Consider the following 23,859-nt stretch of genomic DNA (forward strand, 5'->3'; position numbering starts at 1 on the left):
CAGCTTCGACTGAAGAATTCATCTGTGCACAAGGACAACACGCCCCCATTACCCGGTTACAGCGCCTATAATTACCCAGACGATGGAAAGCCACATTCAGCTATTTGGGACCACGTGGTTCACAAGAAGAACCTGACGGAATCCAGAGTGGTTCCACCTGGCGGAAACTCAAGGGGCACTGGCAGCAGTTGGGCAAGGGCTCCGTGCGCTCCTTGAAGCCCACCCTGGCCCTGCCCTGGGGCAGTAGTGCAGCAGCGGGCAGGCACAGCGAGGGGAGGACAGTGGCAGTCCTGGCTGTGGAATTAGTACCACATGCTCTCCACGCTGGGGGAAGAGAATGTGGTTCCAGGAGGCTGCAGCTAAACGGACCAGGGGCAAACCCGGCAGCCAGGGAGCACTCTCACGCTGCAAGATGAACAATGAGGAGGCGTTACCCAAGTGAAGGGGCCAGGGAGAAGAGCTCCCACAACAGAGCGGCAGCACCTGCAAAGGCCGGGGGGACCAGGCCCAACACAGCACTTAACAGACGCCACCGGGGCTGCGCCTACAGCAAAGCCGTGAGAGACAACGGGCCGACGTCAGGTAACTCTTCATGGAAATAGAAAGCCTCATCTTTCTCCCAAAGACAGGCTGGCGGTTTCCAAATGCTGCCCTTCCCCACCCCCACCTCCCAACCCATGCAAAATAACGTATTCGGATACCAGCAGGGTCACCCAGAGTGAACAGGTCTCCGCAGAGCTTCCAGACTAAGAGAGACTAAGGAATCAGCTTCCCACTTTGGAGGAATTAGCAGCTGACAATCTTACCCCTAGAGGGAGCTGAGGGTCCTGGAAACAAGTATTGCAGCGGCCCGGGGAGATGTGGGTCTCTTTGCGCAGAACCATGCAAGGAGGATGGAGCCAGGTGGAAGGAGGTGACATTGATCTGGCTGGTGGTGGCTGGCTGTGACAGTTACATGCTCAACGGGAGCAACAGGGGGAGCGTGGAGGTCCTCCACTAGGCTGCGTGTAATAGTAGAACAGGACTGGGCGTGGCAGGAGAGATGATCCATTTAGGTTTGGACAGGTTGAACTTAATATGATTTTGAGACATCTGACTAACCCATTGTCTCTGAGGCGATTCTGACTCATAGTGACCCTAAAGGACAGGGTCAAACTGTCTCATGGAGTTTCCAAGGCCGTCATCTTTATAGGACCAGACTGCCACGTCTTTCTCCTAAGGAGCAGCGGGGGTGGGGGGTTGCAAATTGTCAACCTTTGGGTTAACCGCTGAGCACTTAACCACTGCACCACCATGAATCCTGATTAAATAAGTCAAATCAGTACTTATATCTATACATGGCTGGAGGCCAAGGAGAGACCTCTGCTAGGGATAACGACGTGCTTATTATCAACATACAAATATAATCATAATGGCAGCAGCACACTGCCGTTTCATCTAGTTATCTAGGACATCACGAAACCTAGCTAGGTTTGTGACTTGCTGAGCTTTGTTGACCTAGCTAGGCCATGTGCCTTGCTTTGCACCTACGAGGGAGCTCCAAACCATTCAAGGAAGAATTCCTCGATCTTTTCCTTGCATTTTCACACAAACATCTCGAAGACCCTCAGGTAGAAGTTTTGGTCATCATCACAGCTGTAGGCATGGGCAAGAAGGCTTGGGGATCAATATGGTGGGGCAAGAATTGTTTTGAAGCAACTAAATATGGATTAGCTAAGTTGGAAAAGCCAACAGCTGCAGGGCCAAGAGAAACACGTGAAATGTGTGTGTTTTCAGAGACCATGGGAAGCGTGTGTGTATTTTGAGGCAATCTGAAGAAACACCTTTGAAAGGTAGCAGAGGGAACGGATTGAAGCATCCTTCCAACTGAGCCACATGGGGCCATTGGTGGCCGTGGTCAGAGCTCTTCCTGTGGAGGACTGAGGGAAGCCAGATGGCAGGGAATTGGGGAGTGAGTGGACTGAGGGTGGTTCAGACAGTCCTTTTTCATGAAAGTTGGTAGTGAAGGAGGAACCCCAGGGGCATAGGAGACTACACTTTGGTCAGTAGTGCAAAACTACCTGCCACTCCACAAGAGACCAGTGATGCTTTCTGCCTACTCCCGTAAAGAGTAGGAAAGTCTTGGAAACCCACAGAGACAGTTCTAGCCTGTCCTATAGGATCACTGTGAGTTGCAACAGAGTCGATGGCAGTGAGAGAAAGAGTAGTAAAGGGGATGTGTCTTAAAAATAGAAGACAAAGAGTGTGTTTCCATGTTGGGAGACACTGTTGGCTATCCCAGAGGGAGCAGGGGGATCTGAGGCTGTTGGAGAGCAGGAAGGAAGGGCCATTAGCCAAGTGCAGGTAGAGGCTGCTGCTGGGGAGGGAGGGAGGCCCGCAGCTTCTGCTCTGGGGTGGATTCTCTGATGGCTGTCATTTCTCCCACAGAGGGTCTGCTGAGCCAGAGTGGAAAGTGGATATGGGTTTAGGGTGATGGCCAACAAGGACGTTAGGATCATTGCTGGGAAATGCAGAAAATAAATGGTAGAGCAGAAGACCAGCAGGGGGCTCGTGAGGGGTGGGGTCCACCAGGGCCAGGGCCTGGAGTGTTCCTACAGAGGGAACTACATCCCACCTTGCTCAGCTACGCAGCCTCCCAGGGTGAAGAGCTGGAGCGACAGGGCCGGTGCAGGGCTGGATTCGTGAGACGGGGCCAGAAAGCAGAGGAGTGAGGGTGTTTTAGATCTTGGCAAGTGTGCTGCTAATTAAGTGTGTGGAATCTATGAAAGATGAGCAAGTATAAAAGTGAACATGGAGGCACTCAAGAACTGACTGGTAAAAGATTTTCTCTTAAGAAAGAAAATGTTTTGAGAATGATGTACAAATGTGCTTTACACAAGGGATGTGTGTATGGATTGCGATAACAGTTGTATGAGCCCATTAAAATGTTTAAGTAAAAAAAAAGAAAGAAATCAATACTATTTTTATGTGCAAACAGCATACACACACCCTTGCTTTGAAACTGCAGGCTTGTTCCTTGAGCCTTTTTGTTAAATGTCAAGAATCAGTCTAATTCCCTGCTCTCTGCCCTCTGGGCCCAAACCCCTCCCCTCCAAAGCGAGAGGAAGGAGATGGTTGGGGCAAACCTCTTGAAGCTCACGAGGTGAGGCTCACCTGAGGCTTGCCTGCCCACAATGTCTGTCAAACCCTGACCACCCCACCACTCCATGTGGGGCCCTCCTACCTCTTCACGGAATGAGTCTCTGCCCTTTGTGGGCAAGACCTCGAAGAAGAGAGTGCCACAACCCCTCCCAGAATGCACTCACCCAATTTACAGGATGTGGTCTGGTTGCATAGCAAGCCCATGGGTATGTGCCAGCCTGCAGACGTGCCAACTGAGGGGTGGCAAGACTTCTTCCCTCTCAGAGTGTCCCAGGTGAGGTGGGCATCTGACTTCTTAACCACTGCTACAGCATAAGAACCTGTGACCGAGATACAAGATGCATGTTCAATACCTCCAGGGTCCTCAGAAAATGGGTTCAAGGGCTACGGCATCCAGCCCTGCCCAATGGTCTCCTTGTGGAGGGGCTTCTCTGGATCCCTCCGTGTGGGCAGAGGATCCTCCCCACAGTTACGTGAATTCCATTCTGGACCAAACATACCTAAGCTACCCCTCCTCGTATATGCATTTATGCGTGTATTTCTACATATACCCACTTATTACTTTTTCATTGAGGCCTGCTATGCATTCTGTTCTCCAAGAGGTTTCATTCCTCCTCAATAATATATTGTGAACATCTTTCTGATTCAGTAGAAATAGAGATAGCTGCAAACCTATTTATTGGCTGCATCTGAGTTACAGTCTGTTCTAGGAATGGGCCATGTTTTACCATTCTCCTTTTGTGATTGTTGTTGTTGTTCTTGTCATCCCTCTCAGGGGCAGTACCAACTGTGTGCACAGCAGACTGCAACACCGCCTTGTCCTGCTCCATCCTCACAATCGTTCCTGTGCTGGAGCCCATTGCTGCAGCCACTGTGTCCATCTTCTCCCTGAGGGTCTTTGCTCCCTGCCCCTCTCCTTTATCAAGCATGCTGTCCTTCTCCAGGGACTGGTCTCTTCTGAGTGGTGGGCTTTATGGGCATCCCAATAGAAACCACTCATCCGTATAAACATTTGTACAAATAAGTGTGTCCTCGCTTGTTGAGTAGAAGTTCAGAAGAAAGAAGTTTAGTGACTCTTCTTTCTAAGTGCTTTGTTTTCCTGGTTAATAACAACATTATTTTCTAGAAATAACAGTTTTATCACTGTTTTTCACAGTTGCATCACCTGGAACCAGTGGTGAGATCCAGCTAGCTGGTTTGCACCAGTTCTGCCAAACGGATACCTAATTTTGAGTTGAGTTCAGCAAACTGGTTGTTAAAATGGCTCTTATAATCAGAATTCTCTCTAAGGTGGGGCGCTGGGCAACTGCCTGATGTGGAAATCACAAGTTTGACTTCCTTACTCTTTCAAACATTCATCTGCACATGTTAGTGTATTTTAAGTGCCCATAGCGATGTCATTCCATCTGTAGATATGAAAATTTAGGATTATGCTTGAAGTATTTACTTATTCATTTGATAAAACTCATTATACTTTTGATGCACTACAACATTTTTATTCCTTTGTGTTTGTTACTTCAGTAAACAAACATATAAAGAGGAAAAATGCCAAACAACCAGAGGGTGGCACGCTGTCATCCGTTTCGGCTTTGTGTTATGCCCCAAATTCCCACGAGGTATTATGAGTGAATGATGCAATTCCTGAAAGTGTTCAAAGAGCTAAAAATATTGTCAGAACAATTGCCGTAAGTTCAGCAGAAGCAGAAAGGGGGTTTTCAAAGATGAACAGAAAATGTTCAGAGAAGTTGCCTGTTTCTAATCTATCAAAGGCAATGACTACTGTCTAATTGGCCTACCTCTAAAGAAATGGGATCCTGCTCTTTCACTGAAAAGAGGGTTCAGGATAAATCACACAGCTGATGATGCTCCGGTAAAAAGCCAAGACTATTGTAGGTGAGAATGCCAATCAAGAAGCAATATGGAAATATCTTAAGTAACAGTTTTACTGGGGTTTTTTTTTGTCACCCTTATTTAATATTTTTAAAACTCTTATTACATAATCTAATTTGTGTACCTCTTTTATTGTTCTTATTTATTAACTCTATGAAATAATAAACTATGTTTCAGTATATTTTTTTATACTAGGGCAGTGAACCAGTTGCTATTTCAATTGCACCACTGCCTGGAACCCTCTTCCTTCCCCCCAAATTAAAACAACAGACTCTCTCATTCTGCTGCATTTGCTTCCAAAACAATTCTGCATATCCTAGGTGGAGAGGGCATTCGTGCCCCTTCCTGATTAGAATGAGAATACTGTTAACATCTCAAAGGGTTGCTGGGGGGGTGGGGGGAGTTTATGTAAGTTCAAAATGGAATGAAAAAATAATTGAATTTTCCATGAACTTTTTGAAGCCCCCTCATATTTATTTCCGCATAGTGGGTGCCTGAAATATACTTTTGACTGAGGCCTGAACTTCAAGGCTGCATCTATGATAAGATTGGAATCATGAGCCCTTAGAGTAAGAAGGGGCTGTCACCCACCCCTTTCTCCCCTGCTTTGTTCCCAGGAAGGACCAGGTCTCTATCTGCAAGCCTGGAGGGGCTCTTACCAGTTCTATCCTAAATGACCTCAGACAGTGTGGGGGAGGTCAGATACTTACAGACATCCTCCCTGAAGGCAATCAGTCACCAGACTAAGGTAAGCCCTGCTCCCTACTGCTGGGGACAATGGACTAAGGCTTGCGACCATTAGCTTGGTTCCTGTAGGTGGGGTTTACACCCTACTGATGACGGTTCCTATGGAGATCCAGGGAACAGGTCAAACGAACTCAGTTAAGCTGCCATCCTGAATCTAAGATCCGCCCATCTTGTCACATGTATACCCCCAACCACTCCTCTTCCTATTGCATGTATGCCCCTAGATTGTCCCTCTCCTGTTGCTGTATAACCTATAGTGCAACCCCTTCCTGTGATGTATGTCTTTACCTGTAATTAGTGGGCTTGCACGCCCCCAAAGATATATAGCCCTGAGTTAGCAATAGATCTCTCTCTCTCTCTGCTCCTCTCTCATCGGTTTCCCGTCTCCTCTCCCTTCCTCGCTCCCCTGTTCCCTTTCCACTTGTCCTCCTTCCCTTCCCTCTCTCTCCACATGGACCACCAAGCGGGTCTAAGGTGAGCATTGCTACCATGAAATGTGTCTGACCCCATTATTTTAATATCTTTTTTATCTCTCATTTTCTCGATGACTTTAATATAATTATATATCACAATTGTGCTTACTGAACCTGTGATTAGTGGGGGGGTGGGAGGGACCACCCACACCAACCACAAGACAGGATCACTTAGCATCTAGGAACCTAAGTTTCTTCTCCGTAGCTTGCTGACAGTGACGCCCTGGCGCAGACACTTACTGGGGGAGTAGCTGTGCCCAGAGCTGAGCACATGCGGGAGGAGCGTGTAAGGCAGCAGTACTGCTAGTGGCAGAAGCAGCGCCAGAGCCCTTCTCTCACTGACATTGATTTCCCTGCAAGGCACAGCAAGGTCTTGCCATTCCAGTTGTTAGTGTCTTTCCTGAGGGGTCATCCTCATTTCTTGAGGTGTCATTATTCATCCGTGTGTGTGGCGGGGACTGCAGGCCTGCGTGGTGAAGCTCCCTCTGCCGCTACGTCACCACAGGAAGAGCAGGCCTGTAAGCACCCTCGCTGGCCAACAGTTGCATATCACTGCGGTGCCTGGCCATGGCGGCTGCTATCGAAAACCCTGTGCTGCAGTTCTCCTCTGCCTTTATGGAGTCACCATGGGTCGGGATCGACGACAGAAACGAACCACATCGCAGTGGTGGGAATTGCTGCTGACTACAAATTACGGGTATCGAATACTTGGCTGACCCTTCAGGCTGGGGATGAAGACATAGTTCAGGGAGGACGGCCAAGCCATAACAGCAGAGAGAAGCCACAGGGTACGCTGGGGCTTGGGTTCTGCCTGCTTGTAAAGGGGGGCTGCTGCTGGGTGCGCAGGGGGGGTCTCCCCTTTGACCTCTGGAGAGCTTGTGGGGGAATAAAGGGCGGGGCCTCTGGAGCCACAAATACTGCTTGTGCTGCAGCTCTCTAATCCCCGCCTCTCTCCACAAAACCTCCCGACTCAGAAACCCCAAATTCAAGGGGCCAAACAACACTGCTTTTCACTGTAGAGCAGTCTCCTGGAGGGCTCACCGTGCTCTGCCCCCTGAATCCCTGACTCAGGTTGCTGTTGGTGGGAGTCTCATGTCAGTTCTGGCTCATAGCGACCTTCTGTACAACAGAAGGAAACACCGTGCTCTATTCTCACAATCACGCTAGCAGCCACTAGACCAACTCATCTCATTAAGGGGCTTCCTCTCTTCTGCGGACCCTCTACCAAGAATGATCTCCTTCTGATACTGTGCTCACAGCACGTGAGACAAAGTCTTGCCATCCTCACTTCTAGGAAATGTACTGGCTGCATTGCTTCTGTGGTAGTTACATAATCTGTTGTCAACTTGAGACTATTAAGAGAGAAAGGGTGGGGTTTAGCCTGTCAATCACGTTGCAGCTTGATGACCTCATTTGGAGGCACTAAGGAGATAAAAAGCTCACTGGAGGGGGGCACACAGACACTCCCTTTGAGACATTCCTGATGACAAGCCTGATGGAGCTATGCTGATGAGGCCCGAGCCCTGGAGCTGGAGGAGCCACGTGGAGACCCACGCCAGCACTGAGATGCTTTCGCCACCACTGGATCCACAAGACTTTCCACCCACTGGCCTGTGATCTTCCTGCATTCGGCATCACTGCCTGGCTGCGTGCGTCTAAAGAGGAATTCATGGACTAGTATTGCCATATGGGGTGATATCGGACTTGCAGACTTGATCTGGACTGAGCTGAGATGTTTTCTTAATGTACAATTGCTCTTTGATATAAAGTTCTCTCTTACACACGTATGAGTGTCCATGAGTTTGTTTCTCTAGTCTACCAGGACCAACACAGCTTCCAATACAGATTTGTTCTTTCTTCTGTCAATCCACAGAATATATATTCTTTGCCAACACCGTAATTCAGATACGTGAGTTCTCTGATCTTCCTTGCTCATTGTCCAGCTTTCGTATGCAAGTAAGGCTACTGAAAACATGATGGCTTGAGTCAGGTCTAGAAAAGGGCCTGGGAATGTTCCTGGCTAGCAAGTTCCCCAGTGATGCTGACATTGCTGGTCCCCGGGCCAGACACTGCTGCCGGAGGGACAGGCTATCTGGGGCAGAGCCTCTGCCTATCTGCCATCACAAGGTGGGAGAACTTGTCTGGTGGTAGTCTCTTATTCTCCACCATGCCGTTAATGAATCTCCTTTGCTTGTGAAGCCTCACTCAGTCCATACAGGCCAGGACTGGGCTCCTGCCCTGCTGCTGACCGTCACGCTGAAGTGGGCAAGCAGCATGGAACCCGAAGCCATGTGGTGCACCTGCAGGACACTGGGTGTTCGGTCAGTGCCTGTTCTCAAGCTCAGGCACAGCCATTTCCTGTCTCTGTGGTCCAGGTCCGGTCTCTGTGCCTTGGTTTCCCCATCCACATAACATGGGCAATAATACTCACGTAGTACGGGGGGCTGAGAAGAGGAAACAGGAGCTGAGCCAGCAGCACAGCAGTCCTATCAACTGCTTGTAAGGCTTTCCTCACCAACAGGTACGTCCCCGTGCTACTGGTCCTGACTCACCGTCTGTGGGCGTATCCGCACACTTCGAGCCGAGCTCCTCGCTGCCATCTTTGGACTCTAGACAGAGGAATGTAAATGAAGGGAGCGGCCATTAAACGCTCATATCACTTGCTTCTCAGCCAATATCTCAATCTTAACAACCAAGAATAAGACGAGAAGAACGAACTAAGTCACTGGTTTTCAATCAGCTACGATTCTGCCTTGATGCAGTTAGTGGGTTATGGGTTGGGCGGCTAACTGCAAAGCCAGCAGTCTAACCCCACCCATTGCTCCTCAGGGGGCAGAGGAGGCTGTCTGCTTCTATGTAGATCATCAATCTCAGAAACCTTAGGGGGCAGTTCTACTCTGTCCTGTAGTGTGGCCCTGAGTCAGAAACGACGGGATGGCAACCTGTCCCTGCTCTTTGCCATTTGAACATTTCGTTTCATCTCAGAATCTGCCCCCAAAGTTTCAGACAGGTGCAGAAAATGAACCTGAGATGCCCTTTGAAGGGGAGCAGAGACCATTAAAGACCTCTGCAAAGATCCCTTTGCATTAGCTGTCTCGTCCAAGCCAGCCTGACAGCCTTCTTCCTGTGAGAGGCCTAGGCTGTGTAACTCATCATACTGACCCTAGAGGACAGCGTAGAACTGCCCCTGTGGGTTTCTGAGACTGTGAGTGTTAATGTCTCTCTCTTTCTCTCTTTGTGTGTGTGTGTGTGTGCGTGTGTGTGTGTATATGATTGAGTCAATACTGACGCATAGTGACCCTGCTGTGTGTTTCTGAGACTATAACTATTTACCAGGCATAGATAGCTCAGTCATTCTCCCCAGGAGCGCCTGGTGGCTTCAAACTGTCAACTTTTTGGATTGCAGCCCAATGCATAATAACCACTATGCCACCAGGGTTCCCTCTAGGCTATGTAGGTGGTGATATGTCCATTATATGTTGGAGGGAAAAGAAGCTAGTCAGTGGTTTCAGGAAGCCCTGAATTATTCTACAGTTTTCTGGGTGACATTGAATACATAATTTAATTTCTCTAGAAATCAAACATTTCCCCTTTAGTCTATAAAATGGGGCTACTATATTTATCTCACCGAGTTATTTTGTTTGGGATGATGAACGTGTTGTGCACTGCTTGGCATATAGTATTGTTATTGTTATTAGGTACTAACGGGGCTGTTCCAATGCAGAATGACCCCCATGGGCCACAAAACAAAGCACTGCCCAGTCTTATGTGCTTCTGCTTGCAGGGAAAAGATGTGACTCACTAGCTCCTTACACTCTGCCGGTGGTTTTTATCTGAATGTCAATTCAGCCCTGAACTAGGTTGGTTTCTCCTCTATGTTCATGGCCCAGAGGGAATACAGATAGCGCAAGAGGGACTTTAAGCCCTGTATGGAAAATAGAAGGAAGATAGGGAATTTTTTCCCCACGCTTTTAGAAGTCACCTGTACATGGTTTGGTAAATACTATTTACTGCGGAACCTCTTCCCCCCGGAGTGATACTTCTGTGGCTAGACCTGCATCCACTAAAGGAAAGTCTGACCTGGCAGCCCTACCTTCCAATCTTTCAGTGGACGCTTGACTTAGAGGATGTGCAAATTTGTCCGCATGATCTGGGCACTTGGGGGCATTTTGGGGTGGCAGTGGAAGGAGAGAGGGCTGGATTTCCCACTTAGGACAAAAGGTGATATCTTCCTTCTTCAGCCACAGGGTAAGCCAACAACACGTCACCCTGCATTAGCACACAGCTCTATTCAAAAGTGACTTGTGAGGCCCTGTGGTGGCATGGCGCGAGCGTATGTCTCGGGCTGCTAACCTCGAGGTCAGCCTTTTGAAACCACCAGCTGCTCTGCGGAGAGGCTGCTGTCAAAGACTGCAGCCTTGGAAACCCACAGGGCCAGTTCGACCTGCCCTCTAAGGTCTCCAGGAGTCAGAATTGCCTCAGTGACTGTGTGTTTGGTTTTTTGGTTTGTTGGTCAAGCCTACATCTCGCCCTCTACTGAGTAAGGGAGGTCTGGGTCTCTCGTCGCCTGGCTCCTATGTGGATATCGTAATGGCTTCTAGCTAGGAGGGATTGTTCTCTAGCTCAGTGGTTCTCAACCTTCCTAATGCCGTGACCCTTTAACACACAGCCTCACGTTGTGGTGATCCCCCAACCGTAAAAGCATTTTCATTGCTACCTCATAACTGTAATTTTTTCTACTGTTATGAATTGGGCGACCCCTGTGAAAGGGTCATTTGACCCCCAAAGGGGTCACGACCCACAGGTTGAGAACCGCTGCTCTAGCTCCATCCACTCTAACAATGCTTATTATTCCTTCAATGTCAGTGCACTACTGTTTCCCCATCTACGTTCATGGCCCAGCGGGAATCAAACCAGAGCGGCGCCTCCCTCCACTTACTGTAGTTCTCTGCCAGGACCGGCACCAAACCACACTTGCCCGCGGTGTAGACGTGGCCTCCATCCAGGCTCGTGGCATCGGCTTTTCTTTTCTGAAGTTAAAAACCAAATGGCTCTCACGACAATGAGGTTGTATCCATCACACTGGCCTCATGTCATGTGTCCTTGCAATCATCCAAATAGATCATGGGGCACCCACTCTGTCTGCCCTGCAAGCGTGGGGATCAGAAAACTAGACACCTCTTTGGATTTATTGGCCCAGGAGCAATTGTCAAGCCCAGGACGTGCTCCCTGGCCATCCACGTGTCCCCTCCTGAGGCCCATGCTCTGTCCTGGACACCCCTCACCACTTCCTTGCGACCACCCAACAACCCACCCAGCCAGAGGTAGGGAGTGCATATAATTTCCTTAAAGCACGGGTCAAAGCTTCTTTTCTTCCTTATGATGGAAGTCAGGGCTGTTCGCACACTCCCATTTGCACTGCGCTCAACCAATATTTGCACTAGAGCATTCATTCCTCAAATGAAACGATTTACTAACAATTCATATATTATTTAAATCCAGTCAGTCCTCTGGCAGCAGAGCAGAGCTCCAGATACTTAGATACAGGGAAGGCCGGTGAGATAAATGTACTGGACTGACAGCACCACCCCCTTCTCGAGATAAGTTGTCGGCCATTATCTCATTAATTCCAGTCACATAGGATCGGCAATGGAAATCCACGCCTGCTCCATCTTTATGCGTTGGCAGACTGAAGCACCCCAGCCAAAAGATAAACCAACAAACCAACAGCGTCTGGTTCTGTAGCATAGAATAGAATTGCTCCCTCTTGTAATATCTGTGAGAGCTCCCAATAAAACGATTTTTAAGAAAAGAATAGAATTGCTCCATAGGATCTCACAGCTCTCTCTGCCCCACCCCCAACCCCCTTTATTCCCAGGGTCATTATACACTAAAACTCAGGTCACTGAATTCCTTACTTTTTACTGTTAACCTTGACACCACAGACCCTCCAGCATCTGACTTCTGCAAAGTGCATATGCCTAAATACTGTGACATATATCTTTTTATATGCCTAGCACAGGTGGAAAACCTACCTCACCTATTTATTGGAGCAAGTGAGTTCATGGAGGTTTGTCGTTCAAAAACACATCTGACACATAGTAAGCACTCCCAAACTATGATCTGTTGCCACTGTTGCAGATATTACTACAGTATGTACTACAATAACTATATCTTGTTAAACTGCAGGTGCCCTGGTGGTGCTGTGGTTCAATCGCGTGCTAGACATTCCAACCCACAGTCGCTCCATGGGAGAGGAGAGCCGTGACCTGCTCCCAGAAAGACCAGTGGAGGAACCCCTAGGGGAGGGTGCTACTCTGTCACATAGGGCCGCTATCAGTTGGAAATGACTCCCAGCACTTAACAACCACCATTACCACTTATACATATAACATATAAATAAGGTAATTATATATTATACAGGTACCTGAAAGATAGATTCAGAAATATTGATAAAGTGATACATACATAGATGTTCATTCAGTATCATGTTATCTAGAATAACAGATTTGGAGATAATACACATATTATCTCTAAACTCACTGCCATCGAGTCAATTCTAACTCATAGCGACCCTATGAGACATATCGACACTATAAGAATTGTCCCCTGTGAGGTTGCAGGGCTATGAACCGTCACAGGGGTCGAAGCCCTCACCTTCCTCCCGAGAAGCCCTTGGTGGGTTTGGTTCACCTTGTGTAGCCCACGGTGCCTCAGGGTTCCGATACAAATACAGATGATGAGAATTTGGGTAAATGAATGAGGTGGGTATGCTTGGTTGAATATTATGCAGGTCTTAAAAATATTTTAAATAAATATTTCATTGTCTAAGGAAGCCTGCCAATTGTGCTTGACACCTTAAATAATAACAGTAATTGCAATGAACTAATACAAATGCCTGACATTTATTAACTGCAAGGCAATGTTATAAGGGCTCAAATTCATTTAATCCTTACAACTGACAAATTCAGGAGATTGTATAAATAGCAAACTCTTAATCTTGTAGTTTGGTCCCAGGGAAGTTTACTAGGATTAGCATCTTACTGTGTGTGCAGTCTCTTCAGTTTGCCTATGTTTTAGGGTTCAAAAACTTGTTTTTGAATCATGAGAATATTACGCGCACCTAGCGAACTATAAAGCTAACAGAATAGTTTTATAATGCAGAGATTACATGGCTGAGGCTCTCTGAGTAATGGAAGTGTGAATGATTAAAGCTAACAGAATAGTTTTATAATGCAGAGATTACATGGCCGAGGCTCTCTGAGTAATGGAAGTGTGAATGATTTCTTTTCCATTTTTCTAAGGGCATGGCATTTTAAAAATCATCTGTAACGAAATTGAACTTATTCCCAAAGGATTGCCAAAGGCAATTTGTTATCACAATCCACACCTATTCTGCCCACATCTTTAATGCCCCCCACCCCCATTTCTGGCAGACCTTACACAGGACGCCCCTTGGAACTAACTCCCTGTGTTCTAGAGCTGGGGCCCAAAGGAGTCTCTGATTTGGTCTGGCTCTAAATTTCTGCTAGACCCCTGCCCTGCAGGGGAGGTGGAGCAGCCAGGGGAGGTGGCAGGCTAGGACGGGCAGGTCTGGGGCACAGCAGCTGATGGGGGACCGAGGGGGGCGTTGGTCTGGAAAGGTGGGCTTCAATGCCCAACTGGGAGAGCTGCTGCCTGTTTGGTACCTGCACGCCCAGCCAGAGAGGAGGGGCCCTGCGTACCACAATGGCTGCGATGCAGTCCTCGGGGCTGTCCTCCGTGGTGCAGTCTATGGCACCGCCACTCACAGCGTGCCAGTTGTCACACTTGGCCCTCTCGTGAGGCCCCACGGCGCACCACCGCACCACCGTCTGGGAGTCGCCTTCACCTAGGACGGCAGAGAAGGTGCGGAGTGCTGAGGCAGCAGCGCAGTGGGCGTCACTGTCTGAGTGCCTGCCCCGGAGCAGCTGTCTTAGGGACGCCTGTCCCACGCCCAGGACACCACCCTCCCGGAAACGGCGAGTGGTGGGTGCAGTGAATCAGAGCTGCTAACCTCCCTCCCTCCCCAGGGGAGGCACCCGCCCAGCCTTCCTTGACTTCTGCCTTCTGTGGCCAGTCCTGCCAGCTGGGACACAGACCTGCTGGTGTTGTTGTGGGCCTGCTGGTGTCCTGACTCAGCACAGCCCACACACCTAGCACAGTGACTGGCCTCTGTGGATGCTCCAAACTCCTGGGTCACTAAAAGGGTGGGGGCCTGTGCTAGACTAGTAACAGACAGGAATGGAGTGGGAGGAAAGGAGGAAACGGGAAGTAAGAAATGAGCCGCAGGGATATGATGGAAGGCAGGTGCTGGGCAAGACTAGCCTGCTCCTGATGCGGAGAGTGGCTGTGCTCCCCACCCACCCCCACCCCAGTCCCTTCAGGATGGGCTATTTTGCTGTCTGCATTGGTGGGGGCAATCTCAGATCATAGCAAGGGGCCAGCACCATCATGGTTTCGAGCTCTCTATAATACGAAGGTCTTTGAAATTCTCTGTGATCTCATGACTCGGGTCTTTCTTGAAGCTCCTCAGAAAATTGCAGTGTGGCCCCAATGCACCCAGACGGATGGAGGTGGGGAGAGGCGTGCCAGTGCCTAGAAAGCCTTGTTCAATGCAGCCCCCAACCCCCCAACCCCTGCCTGCTGCCCGAGCTGGGCAGGTTCCCCCAGAACTTGACACACACCTCCCCTTAGATCCTGAATGTGTGCTGCCTGCTTGTATCCCAGGTACAGCCAGGCGTCCATCTTCGGGGGGACCTTTAAGAAACCTCGGGCGGCATCCGTGAACAGCAGGTCCTTTCCATAAGGAGAGCCAAAGAGCTGGAATCCTGCCGACTTGTCTTTGCCAAAAAGTTCCTGGTCAAAGGGGAAAAGAAGCAGCGATGGAGGACAAGTGTCCAGACAAGGAACGCAGGCAGGAGGAGGCAGAGACTGGCTGCAGCCCTCACAAGGCTCAGTCTCGGTCACTCCTGGAGTTCTCCGCTCTCTCTCTTCAGGACAAACCCTGATGTGGCTGCCTTGGGTGGCCTTGGGACACCGGTCAGGGATGCCCCCAGACCTGTGGGGGTATGGGATGGGGGTGCGTGCTGGCACTGTCCCATGCCAGGCTGTAGCTCTGTGGTTCCACAGGCAGTCAGCCAGCCTGCTTTGTGTTCTGTCCTCTGACCGCCCTTAGTCAGGCGAGCAGCCATCTTCGTCCTGTGGCTCCCCCTCCACTCTGTGCCTGCTGCATTTCAAACAGCCCTTTTCTGGTCTCCCCCCACAAAATGATAATAATAATAATACCTCTGTAAGACTCGAGCTGACCTGCCCAGAATCATTCCTGACTGATGGTGGCACCTGCCCACATGTTCATTCAACCATCTGCCTGTCATTACAGTGGCGCCTGCTGCCCTCCTTGGCATGCCCTCCCACACAGCTCACTCAGGGCCCAAGAATCTTCCCAGAGGACCGTGCCATGCAGTCCCTCTGTCTTCTGCAAAGTGCCCGATCCATGTCCCCAAGGTTGGACTGATTCTGCCCAGTGATTCATGTGTCCCCATCATACCAACCCCCCACCCCGACCTGACTGGGAGGACTGGGGGACAGGGACTTTGCCAGACTCTCTCCCGGTTGCCCGGCACTGAGCAGACAGTTCTAGCAGGCCCAGTGTGCTGATCCCTGGGACCTGTCCTGCCCAGAGGATGCTCAGGCCTGGGAACCTGCCTCTGGGGTGGGGCAGGGTCCAGGCAGGCAGAAGCATATGCCAGTTGGATGATGGGGAGCACGTAGGGGCTCTGCGCTGCAGTCTGCCCCTAGGAGACCAGAAGCCTCTGTCTGCAGAGGGTCTGTGGTCAGCGGGGCCAGCAGTGCCAACAGGAGCTCCACGACCTCTGCCGCCCATCATGTGTACAGTCTATCATGTGCACAGAGTGGCTTGTCCATGAGGTGGGCGAGGTGTGGTGTAGTTCCTGCTGGGTCCTGAACACAGAGAAACGTCGCCAAGATAGGAAGACACCCCCCCCCCCCCCCTGCCCCCGGCCACCCCAGTCCAACCACAGAGCAGGAGGGGAGGCTGACGGATGGGGATACCTGTGCCTTGTTGAGAAGCTCCCAGATCAAGTTCTCCTTGCCATCCACATCTCGGGCCACGATGGCTTGAGAAGGAACCTGGGCCAGGTGGCATTCCTTGTATGAGTCCACCGGCTTCCGGGTGTTGTCTGGACAGAGCAGCTCATACTGGTCCCTGTCGGCCTTGTCTGGCAGGTTCTCTGAGAAAGAGGATGTTCAGGTGAGTGTCCACAGGCAGAAACCACAACCATGGTTGCCTACTCGCCGCTGAACCCTGCTGCTTTTCCCCTGAAGGAGACTAACAGGGACTCTTTCCCAAACACTTACACCCACGAGGAGTCTGAGGCCCTGGGGGATGATATCCACTCGTTCATATCCCAGTCGACCTGGGGGCGGGGGGGCTGCCTGAGATTGTCCCACACCTGTGTGATAGCAAACATTTGCTGATCCCTCATGCCACAGCAAAGATGGTGCTATTTCATTTATTCTCTCAGCAACCTGGGGAGGCTGGTCATCTGCTTAGCCCATTCTAGAGATAAGGAAACGGAGGCTCAGAGAATTAACATAACTTGTCAAAGTCTCAGCCAGTCTAGGACTGGTGTGCCACCCTAGATCAAAGTGGGTCCCCAACTAAAATAGCAATGCTTCCGCCTGCTGGACAATCAGTGGCTGAGGATGGGTTTGGGGGAATGAACGGTAGGGACCCAGTCCAAAGGCTTGGCAGGTACAGAGACGGGGGAAGACGCTGTGAGGAAAACTGGCTCTTTAAAATCTCATCTTAAAAGGGAAGGTGTGCAATTTGAGTTCCTGTGAATGGTTACAATTTTAATTAAGTAGATCACACAGAAAATAAACGTCAAAGGAAAAAACATCAAACCATTTAATAATGTTCAAACTAATGAGAAGAATCAGTACAATCTGATGGCTTCTGACCTTTTCCACCTCGGCCACTCAAGGCCCCAGCAGTGGTACGAGCTCACCTTCACTGGCCACCAACACGCATCTCCACCCCTCAACCCAGCGTGTCGGCCTCAGTTTACCGTCTCTCATGAAAGTCTCCTTTCAGGACGACAGGCATCTTGTATGGGAGTGGATGACTGCCTTTAGGTGATGGTGGTTGTTTTTGAAATGTAAGAATTAAAAAATAAAACATATTTATACCTATGATAATAATCCTTTTGCTAGAGACCTCACCGTAGCTGTGCAAAGGCCTCCTGAAATCACTCCAGGAAGGTGTGCGTTTGCTCTAGGCATTTCAAGCACCTGGGGAGGCAGTCAGGAGAGTGTGATTCATCCTGAAACTTGATTTCAATGGCTAAGAGAATCTGATGATTAAAACTTTTTTAATTAGTTGTATTTTAATTATTATTGTATTATGGTTCATTTTTTTTATTAGTGGGTTTGTGGTGTTTTTTTTTTTACTTTATTAGTTGGTAAGTCCTATTTGCATGTTCAGAAGGTTTGCTTAGTGGACTTTTAAAGGCCAAATTCAGCACCCGGCAAAGTACAAGCAACATGAGTGCCCTTTACACAAAACCCTCCGGCAGCATGAACGAGCTTGGTGTCCTTATTCTCTAATGAGAAGGAAACTTTCAGAACAAGAACCGGCTCCCCTGGCCTGGGTGGAGCTCCATATGATCTTCCTCCATTACGTACTCTGATAATTAGGTTTGATGTCAACTAGGGTGAGTCAGGATTCTCCCATGATAGGCTCTAACATTGTGTGGTCAGTCCCATGATGAGGACTTTTGTGAAGCAGCCAAGAAGTTGTGGGGCACATGTTGTTGTTGTTAAGTGCCATCGAGTCAGTTCCGACCCATTGTGACACTAAGCCCAACAGAATGAAACACCAAGCAGTCCCGCGCCGTCTGCACACTCATCCCCACACCCGAGCCCATTGTGGCGGCCACTGTGTCAATCCATCTCGAGGCCCTTCCTCTCTCTCACCTACCCTCTACTTTTCCACGCATGATGTCCTTCTCCAGGGCCTGGTCTCTCCAGACTACATGCCCAAAACATGTGAGACGAAGTCTTGCCATCCTTGCCACTAAGGAGCACTCTGAACTTCTCCCAAGACAAAGTGATTTGCCCTTTTCGCAGTCCGTGGTATTTTCGGTATTCTTCTCCAGCTCCACAATTAAATGCATCGGTTCTTCTTTGGTCTCTTATTCAATGTCCAACTTTCACATGCATATGAAGTGATGGAAAATACCATGGCTAGTCCTCAAAGTAGCATCCTTGCTTTTCAATACTCTAAAGAGGTCTTGTGCAGCAGACTTACCCCATCAAATACACTATTTGATCTCTTGACTGCTGCGTCCATGAGCATTGATTGTGGATCCACGCAAGGCTAAATCCTTGACAACTTCCACCGTTTCTCCATTTATCATGATGTGACCTATTGGTCCAGTTGGGAGGATTTGGGTCTTCTTTACACTCAGTCATCACCCATACTGAAGGCTGCAATCCTTGATCTTCATCAGCAAGTGCCTCAAGCCCTCCTCACTTTCAGCAGGTATGGTTTGTGTCCTCTGCATCTTGCAGGTTGTTAAAAAGCTGTACTCCAATCCTGACACCACATTCTTCATATAATCCAACTTCTCCGATGATTTGCTCAGCATACAGATTGAGTAAGTATGATGAAAGGATACAACCCTGCCCCCACAACCTTCCTGATTTTAAGCCATGTAGCATTCCCTTGTTGTGTTCACACAAATGCCTCTTGATCCATGTTCAAGTTCTGCAAGAGCACATTGAAGCTTTTTGGAATTCCCATTCTTCTCAAGGTTATCCACAGTTTATTATGATCCACACAGTGAAGTGCCTTGGCATAGACAATAAAACACAAGTAAATATCTTTCTGATATTTTCTGCTTTCATCCAAGATTCATCTGACATCAGCAGTGACAGCCCTTGTTCCACATTCTCTTCTGAATCTGGCCAGAACCTCGGACAGGTCCCTGTCAGTGTGCTGTTGCAACCATTGCTGGGTGATCTGCAGCAAAATTTTGCTTGCATGTGATACCAGTGCTGTTGTTCTATGATTTCAGCGTTCTTTTGGGTCCCCTTTCTTTGGACTGGGTACAAACATGGATCTCTTCCAGTCAGTTGGCCAAGTAGCTGTCTTCCAAATTTCTTGGCATAGGCTAATGCGTGCTTCCAGTTCATCTGAACGTATTGAAATGTTTCCATTGATATTCCATCAATTCCTGGAGCTTTGTTCTTGGCTAATGCTTTCGGTGCAGCTTGAACTTCTTCCTTTAGCACAATGGTTCTTGCTCATAGGCTCCCTCCTGAAAATGGTAGGCTGTTGACTTATTCTTTTGGTAAGGTGACTCTGTAGTCTTTCCATCTTCCCTTGATGCATTATTCAATATTGTGCCCACAGAATCTTTCAAGATTGCTACTCGAAGCTTGAATTTTTTCATGAGTTCTTTCAGTTTAAGGCAGGCTGAGCATGTTCTTCCCTTTTGGTTTTCTAATCCGAGGTCTTTGCACATTTCATTATAATATGTGTCTTTGTCTTCTTGAGAAATTTTCTTTGAAATTGTGCATTCTTCCGGGGGAGACTAGACCTAAATCTGGCCACAGCCTCGATATGATTGAGGGGGTTTCATCCAGGGTGTGGCTGTCTGTTGGTATGGATTGACAAGATGTGACACTAGCTCACTTCAGCTGCTCAGCTTAGATCCGGCATGGGGTTCATTGACGCCCGATTATATTGCTTGCCAATCCCAGGAGCCATTACTGACCTGTTACCCTGGATTCATTCAGCCAAGCTTGGATTCATTCAACACATACCTGTGGCCTATCTGCTTCACCTCCCTGCTTCCTGTTTGTCAGCCCCTGCAGCTATGGGAGTTCGAAGAAGCCTTCAGCTTATGTCTGTCCCACGGGCTTGAACCAAAGAAGGTATCCACTTTTACAACTATGCGAGCCATTTTTTATATAAATCTTTTTCCAGATGCATACACCTCCAAGCATCACTGCCTTTGCTTCTCTAGAGAACCCACTTACCAAACACCGTCATGTGCCCCACAAAGCACACATCCCCAACACCATCCTTCAGACACCTGTGGGAGAGTAGAGACATAATCAGGTCACCCACCACCGGCGTGGCCCTACTGCTTCCTCATGCAGCCGCTCGGAGGTTATGCTCCAACTGCTGGCTCCAAGTTCTGTTTACTCACCAGCATGGAGGTTCTAGAGAGGCCATGCAGAATATAAACACCTGGCAGGTCAACTAACCTTAGCAGGCTGCCCTTACCTTGGAATTCAGACCCAACCAGCCCAATCCCACCTCCTCTGCACCCACAGGTTGTAGTAGCTCATAGGGACCCTATGCAAGGAGCTAATGAAGTAGGGTGTCATGCCAATAGCCATGGCGGTTTCTCAGACACCAGTGTGAGTTCCCAATGGTGATGGCCTTGACTGAGGAACTGATCTTGAACCCCCTGGCCAAAGTCAAGTCTGATGCAAGGGCCGTAGTAGCTGAGTTCCAAGCAACTCTGGGGGACAATGGGATGGTGACGTAGAAGAAGAGCCTCCACTTTCCTATTTGAAGGTGGCAAACACTAGTATATATATATATATATGTTTAAACATTTCACATGGAGTTAAAGACTTTGGATTGTCTTGGCTCCTCAGCCAGCTGCACTGTCGGCAGGAAGTTGAGGGGGAAGTGGGAGGAGGCAGAGACTGCTCTCCAGTGCAAGGAGATGACCTGGCAGAAAGACAGGGCGTTGGGGTACTTAAAGTTTCCAGCCTCTTCTGGAGGCTGGGCCTCTGTCAGGGACCTCAGGGTCCCAGAATGAGCTGTCCCCTCAGCCCTCCCTGGCCCAAGGGTGTAACCAGGGTAGTTTCCAGAGAAAGCACACAGGCCCCACAAGTCCCACAAAGAAGACTGTGGGTTAGAAGTGAGGGCGGGCCAAGCGAGGGGACTCGGGACCCTGGGCTTCCCCCTGACCCTGGGGGCAGCCCTTGGCCACTCCTGGTGCCTTTGTGCCTCTCTTGAAAGTCAGAGGGAGCAGCAGCTGATCTCACTCACCTGAAGGCACCCGAGTCGCCAAAGAATGGCTCCTGGGAGTTGCAGGCGCATTTGTCGGTCGTGGTCCCAGCACACAGTTGACACAGGCGGGGATAGCTTTTCCAGTCTGCACAGGGGACACAGCTGCCGGAGAAGAACCTGGACACCACTGTTGGCCAGGAGAATGGAACCCAGGCATGAGCTGGCGGGGGCTCTGCTGGTGAGTGTGAGTGGATGTGTGACGCCCTGTGTGCGAGCCACGGTTTGCAGACCCTCTGGGGCATCCTGGGGAAGCATGTCTGCCCAGGCCAGTCGTGTGCTGCCCACCCACGGTGGCTGCTAATGCCAGTGCTCGAGTGGGCAAACGGGTGGTCCCTGCGTGCTCAAGCAGCACCCTCACGTGTGGGCCAGGGCTACGCACTTTGCAGAGCACAGAGAGATGCAGCCATCATCTCTGAAACGACATCAACTCATGTGGGCTCGCATTAGCTGTCACAACGGAACGAGGAGCCTAGACAGAGCCCAAATCAATAATACCACCAGTCTATTCATGCCTTCCCTGCTGGTGTCCCATGCCCTTGTCCAAGCCACTGCTGGCACGGAGCTGTCATCTCCTCGGGAAACTTCTAGGATGCTAGAGGTTAGGTCGGCTTTCTCAGTGGGTCTCAGTGGTGACCTTGGCCAAGCCAAGCTGCTGGGCTGACCATGTGGGGCCATCAGAAACTCAGAGAAACAGATGCATCTTGGCTGAGAGAAGAAAAGACTCAGCTCCAAGCCCTCCACAGGAGGCTGACTTGGGTTTCAAACTTGGCTCTTGCTCTTCCTTGGCCCTGTCCCAAGTTCATCATACATGCTCACTTGGTAGTGACTACATGGCCCCAACGTGGTCTGTTTGGGACACTGGAGTGGAGACACTTGTCTGAGGATCCCACCCTCCTGCCAGCTCACCACTCTCAATTGGCACTCGGGGCTCCGGCAAAGCTGGGAGAAGCAAGTTGATGGGGACGTTCCAGCCGGCGGACCTGCCCAGGCCTGTGTGGCAGGACTTCCTGCCTAGCAGCTCGTTTAGCTGGAAACCGCTGCCCTTCTGCACCACCGCCACGGCATAATAGTGAGTGTGTGGACCTGCAGAGGGGCAGGGAGAAGGAAGGGCAAAAGCAAGATGCCACCCCATCGCTCCCAGTCTTCCAGAGCTAATGCAGTGGGGAAATTTACATGTAGGGTGGGGTCCAGGACCTGCATCATACCCCTTGGCAAACAGGCAGACACCAGAATGAAAATACTTTGGCTTACGGGAGAGAGAAAAATGGCCCCTTTCAAGGCAATAAAACGAGTTCCTTTTCTGCCAGGCCCCCAAGCCAGTGGGCACAAGCCCTGTGGGGTGTTCTGAAGGAGACCCTCAGCTCCAGATTGCTTGGTTATTACCATGTATCCCCCAAAGTGTTGCCTCCTTCTCTGCACCCCCTGCTTCAGCCCAGACAAAAGGGAAGGTGTGAGGGCAAGGAGCCAGGGCTGTCCCCAGGATTCTTCGAGGGCCCTGCAAATGAGAGTCCAGTGGTTCTCAACTTTCCTAATGCCGCAGCCCTTTCAGACAGTTCGGCAGGTTGTGGTGACCCCCAACCATAAAATTATTTTCGTTGCTACTTCACGACTGTAATTTTGCTGCTGTTATGAATCGGGCGATCCCTATGGAAGGGTCACAGGTTGAGAACCGCTGTGGGATTTGAATGGAAACAACTTGTGTTCTCACCCGATGATGCCAATGAGAAAGTGTGGAGAAGGAGTCACCTCCTGAGACTCTCCCAAATGCCCCTGCACAAGACCCGGGCCCTGCGCTCTGTAACACCTGCAGGGGATCAGTGCAGGGCAGAGACTGTCAGGACACCTGTGTGTTTTCAGACATGAGCTTCCCACTGGTTCAAGCCCGGACAGCACTTTCGTGACATAGACTGTGGGTCCCTCCATCCAGCAGCACCTGCAGCACAACTGTCAGGGGCACAACATTCACAGCTTCCCAGGAAGAGGCAATATCCCAGCCTCACCCAGGCCAAGGAGTACAAGCTGACCAAGACCTTGCCTCCTCCCATGGCTCCTGAGCCAATACAGACCCGGGTCCCTGGGGAGAACGTACTGTCTTTTGATCCAAAGAACTCTGCCACAACAGGTTTCAGGTTGTAGGGGTCCAGGGCTGCATCAAACACCCACCCTGCATTGAGGTTCACAGCATCTGCTTTGTTGTTCTGGAAGAAACCAGTTGGACATCCATGAAGCCCACTCCCCTCTGAGGAAGGCAGAGCCTTAGTCCTCTGCCTGGGACACTTGCCCATAGAGACCGCCATCGTGCCCATCTTCCTCATCTCCCTGTGTCTTTGCTCAAACGTGCCCTTCTCGATGAGGTCTTCCCAGATCAAACTCTTAAAGCCACCGCCTCTGTGTTAGTCTGGGTACTTTAGAGAAACAAATCCAAAGAAACTCATGTATAAGAGAGAGTTTTATATAAAGGCTAAGTGC

The 23,859-nt window shown here is 49.8% G+C and overlaps 1 protein-coding gene across 1 annotated transcript in view; it reads right to left on the bottom strand.

Moving 5' to 3' along the window:
* The window catches only part of LOC101642524 (inhibitor of carbonic anhydrase-like), a 50,411-nt gene that overhangs the window by 15,947 nt on the left and 10,605 nt on the right, over nucleotides 1–23,859 (bottom strand). Inside the window, exons 3-13 of the mRNA XM_045297802.1 lie at nucleotides 23,480–23,588; nucleotides 22,297–22,473; nucleotides 21,370–21,517; nucleotides 20,340–20,395; nucleotides 16,344–16,522; nucleotides 14,957–15,128; nucleotides 13,976–14,121; nucleotides 11,191–11,281; nucleotides 8,804–8,860; nucleotides 3,306–3,461; nucleotides 5–22 (exon numbers count right to left, since the gene is read on the bottom strand). Coding sequence (XP_045153737.1) covers nucleotides 5–22; nucleotides 3,306–3,461; nucleotides 8,804–8,860; nucleotides 11,191–11,281; nucleotides 13,976–14,121; nucleotides 14,957–15,128; nucleotides 16,344–16,522; nucleotides 20,340–20,395; nucleotides 21,370–21,517; nucleotides 22,297–22,473; nucleotides 23,480–23,588 — 1,309 coding nt within the window. The remainder of the gene's footprint in view (nucleotides 1–4; nucleotides 23–3,305; nucleotides 3,462–8,803; nucleotides 8,861–11,190; nucleotides 11,282–13,975; nucleotides 14,122–14,956; nucleotides 15,129–16,343; nucleotides 16,523–20,339; nucleotides 20,396–21,369; nucleotides 21,518–22,296; nucleotides 22,474–23,479; nucleotides 23,589–23,859) is intronic.

This window comes from Echinops telfairi, unplaced genomic scaffold (assembly GCF_000313985.2).
Source record: "Echinops telfairi isolate 266 unplaced genomic scaffold, ASM31398v2 ScPeMD7_7422;HRSCAF=8460, whole genome shotgun sequence".
Classification (NCBI taxonomy): Eukaryota; Metazoa; Chordata; class Mammalia; order Afrosoricida; family Tenrecidae; genus Echinops; species Echinops telfairi.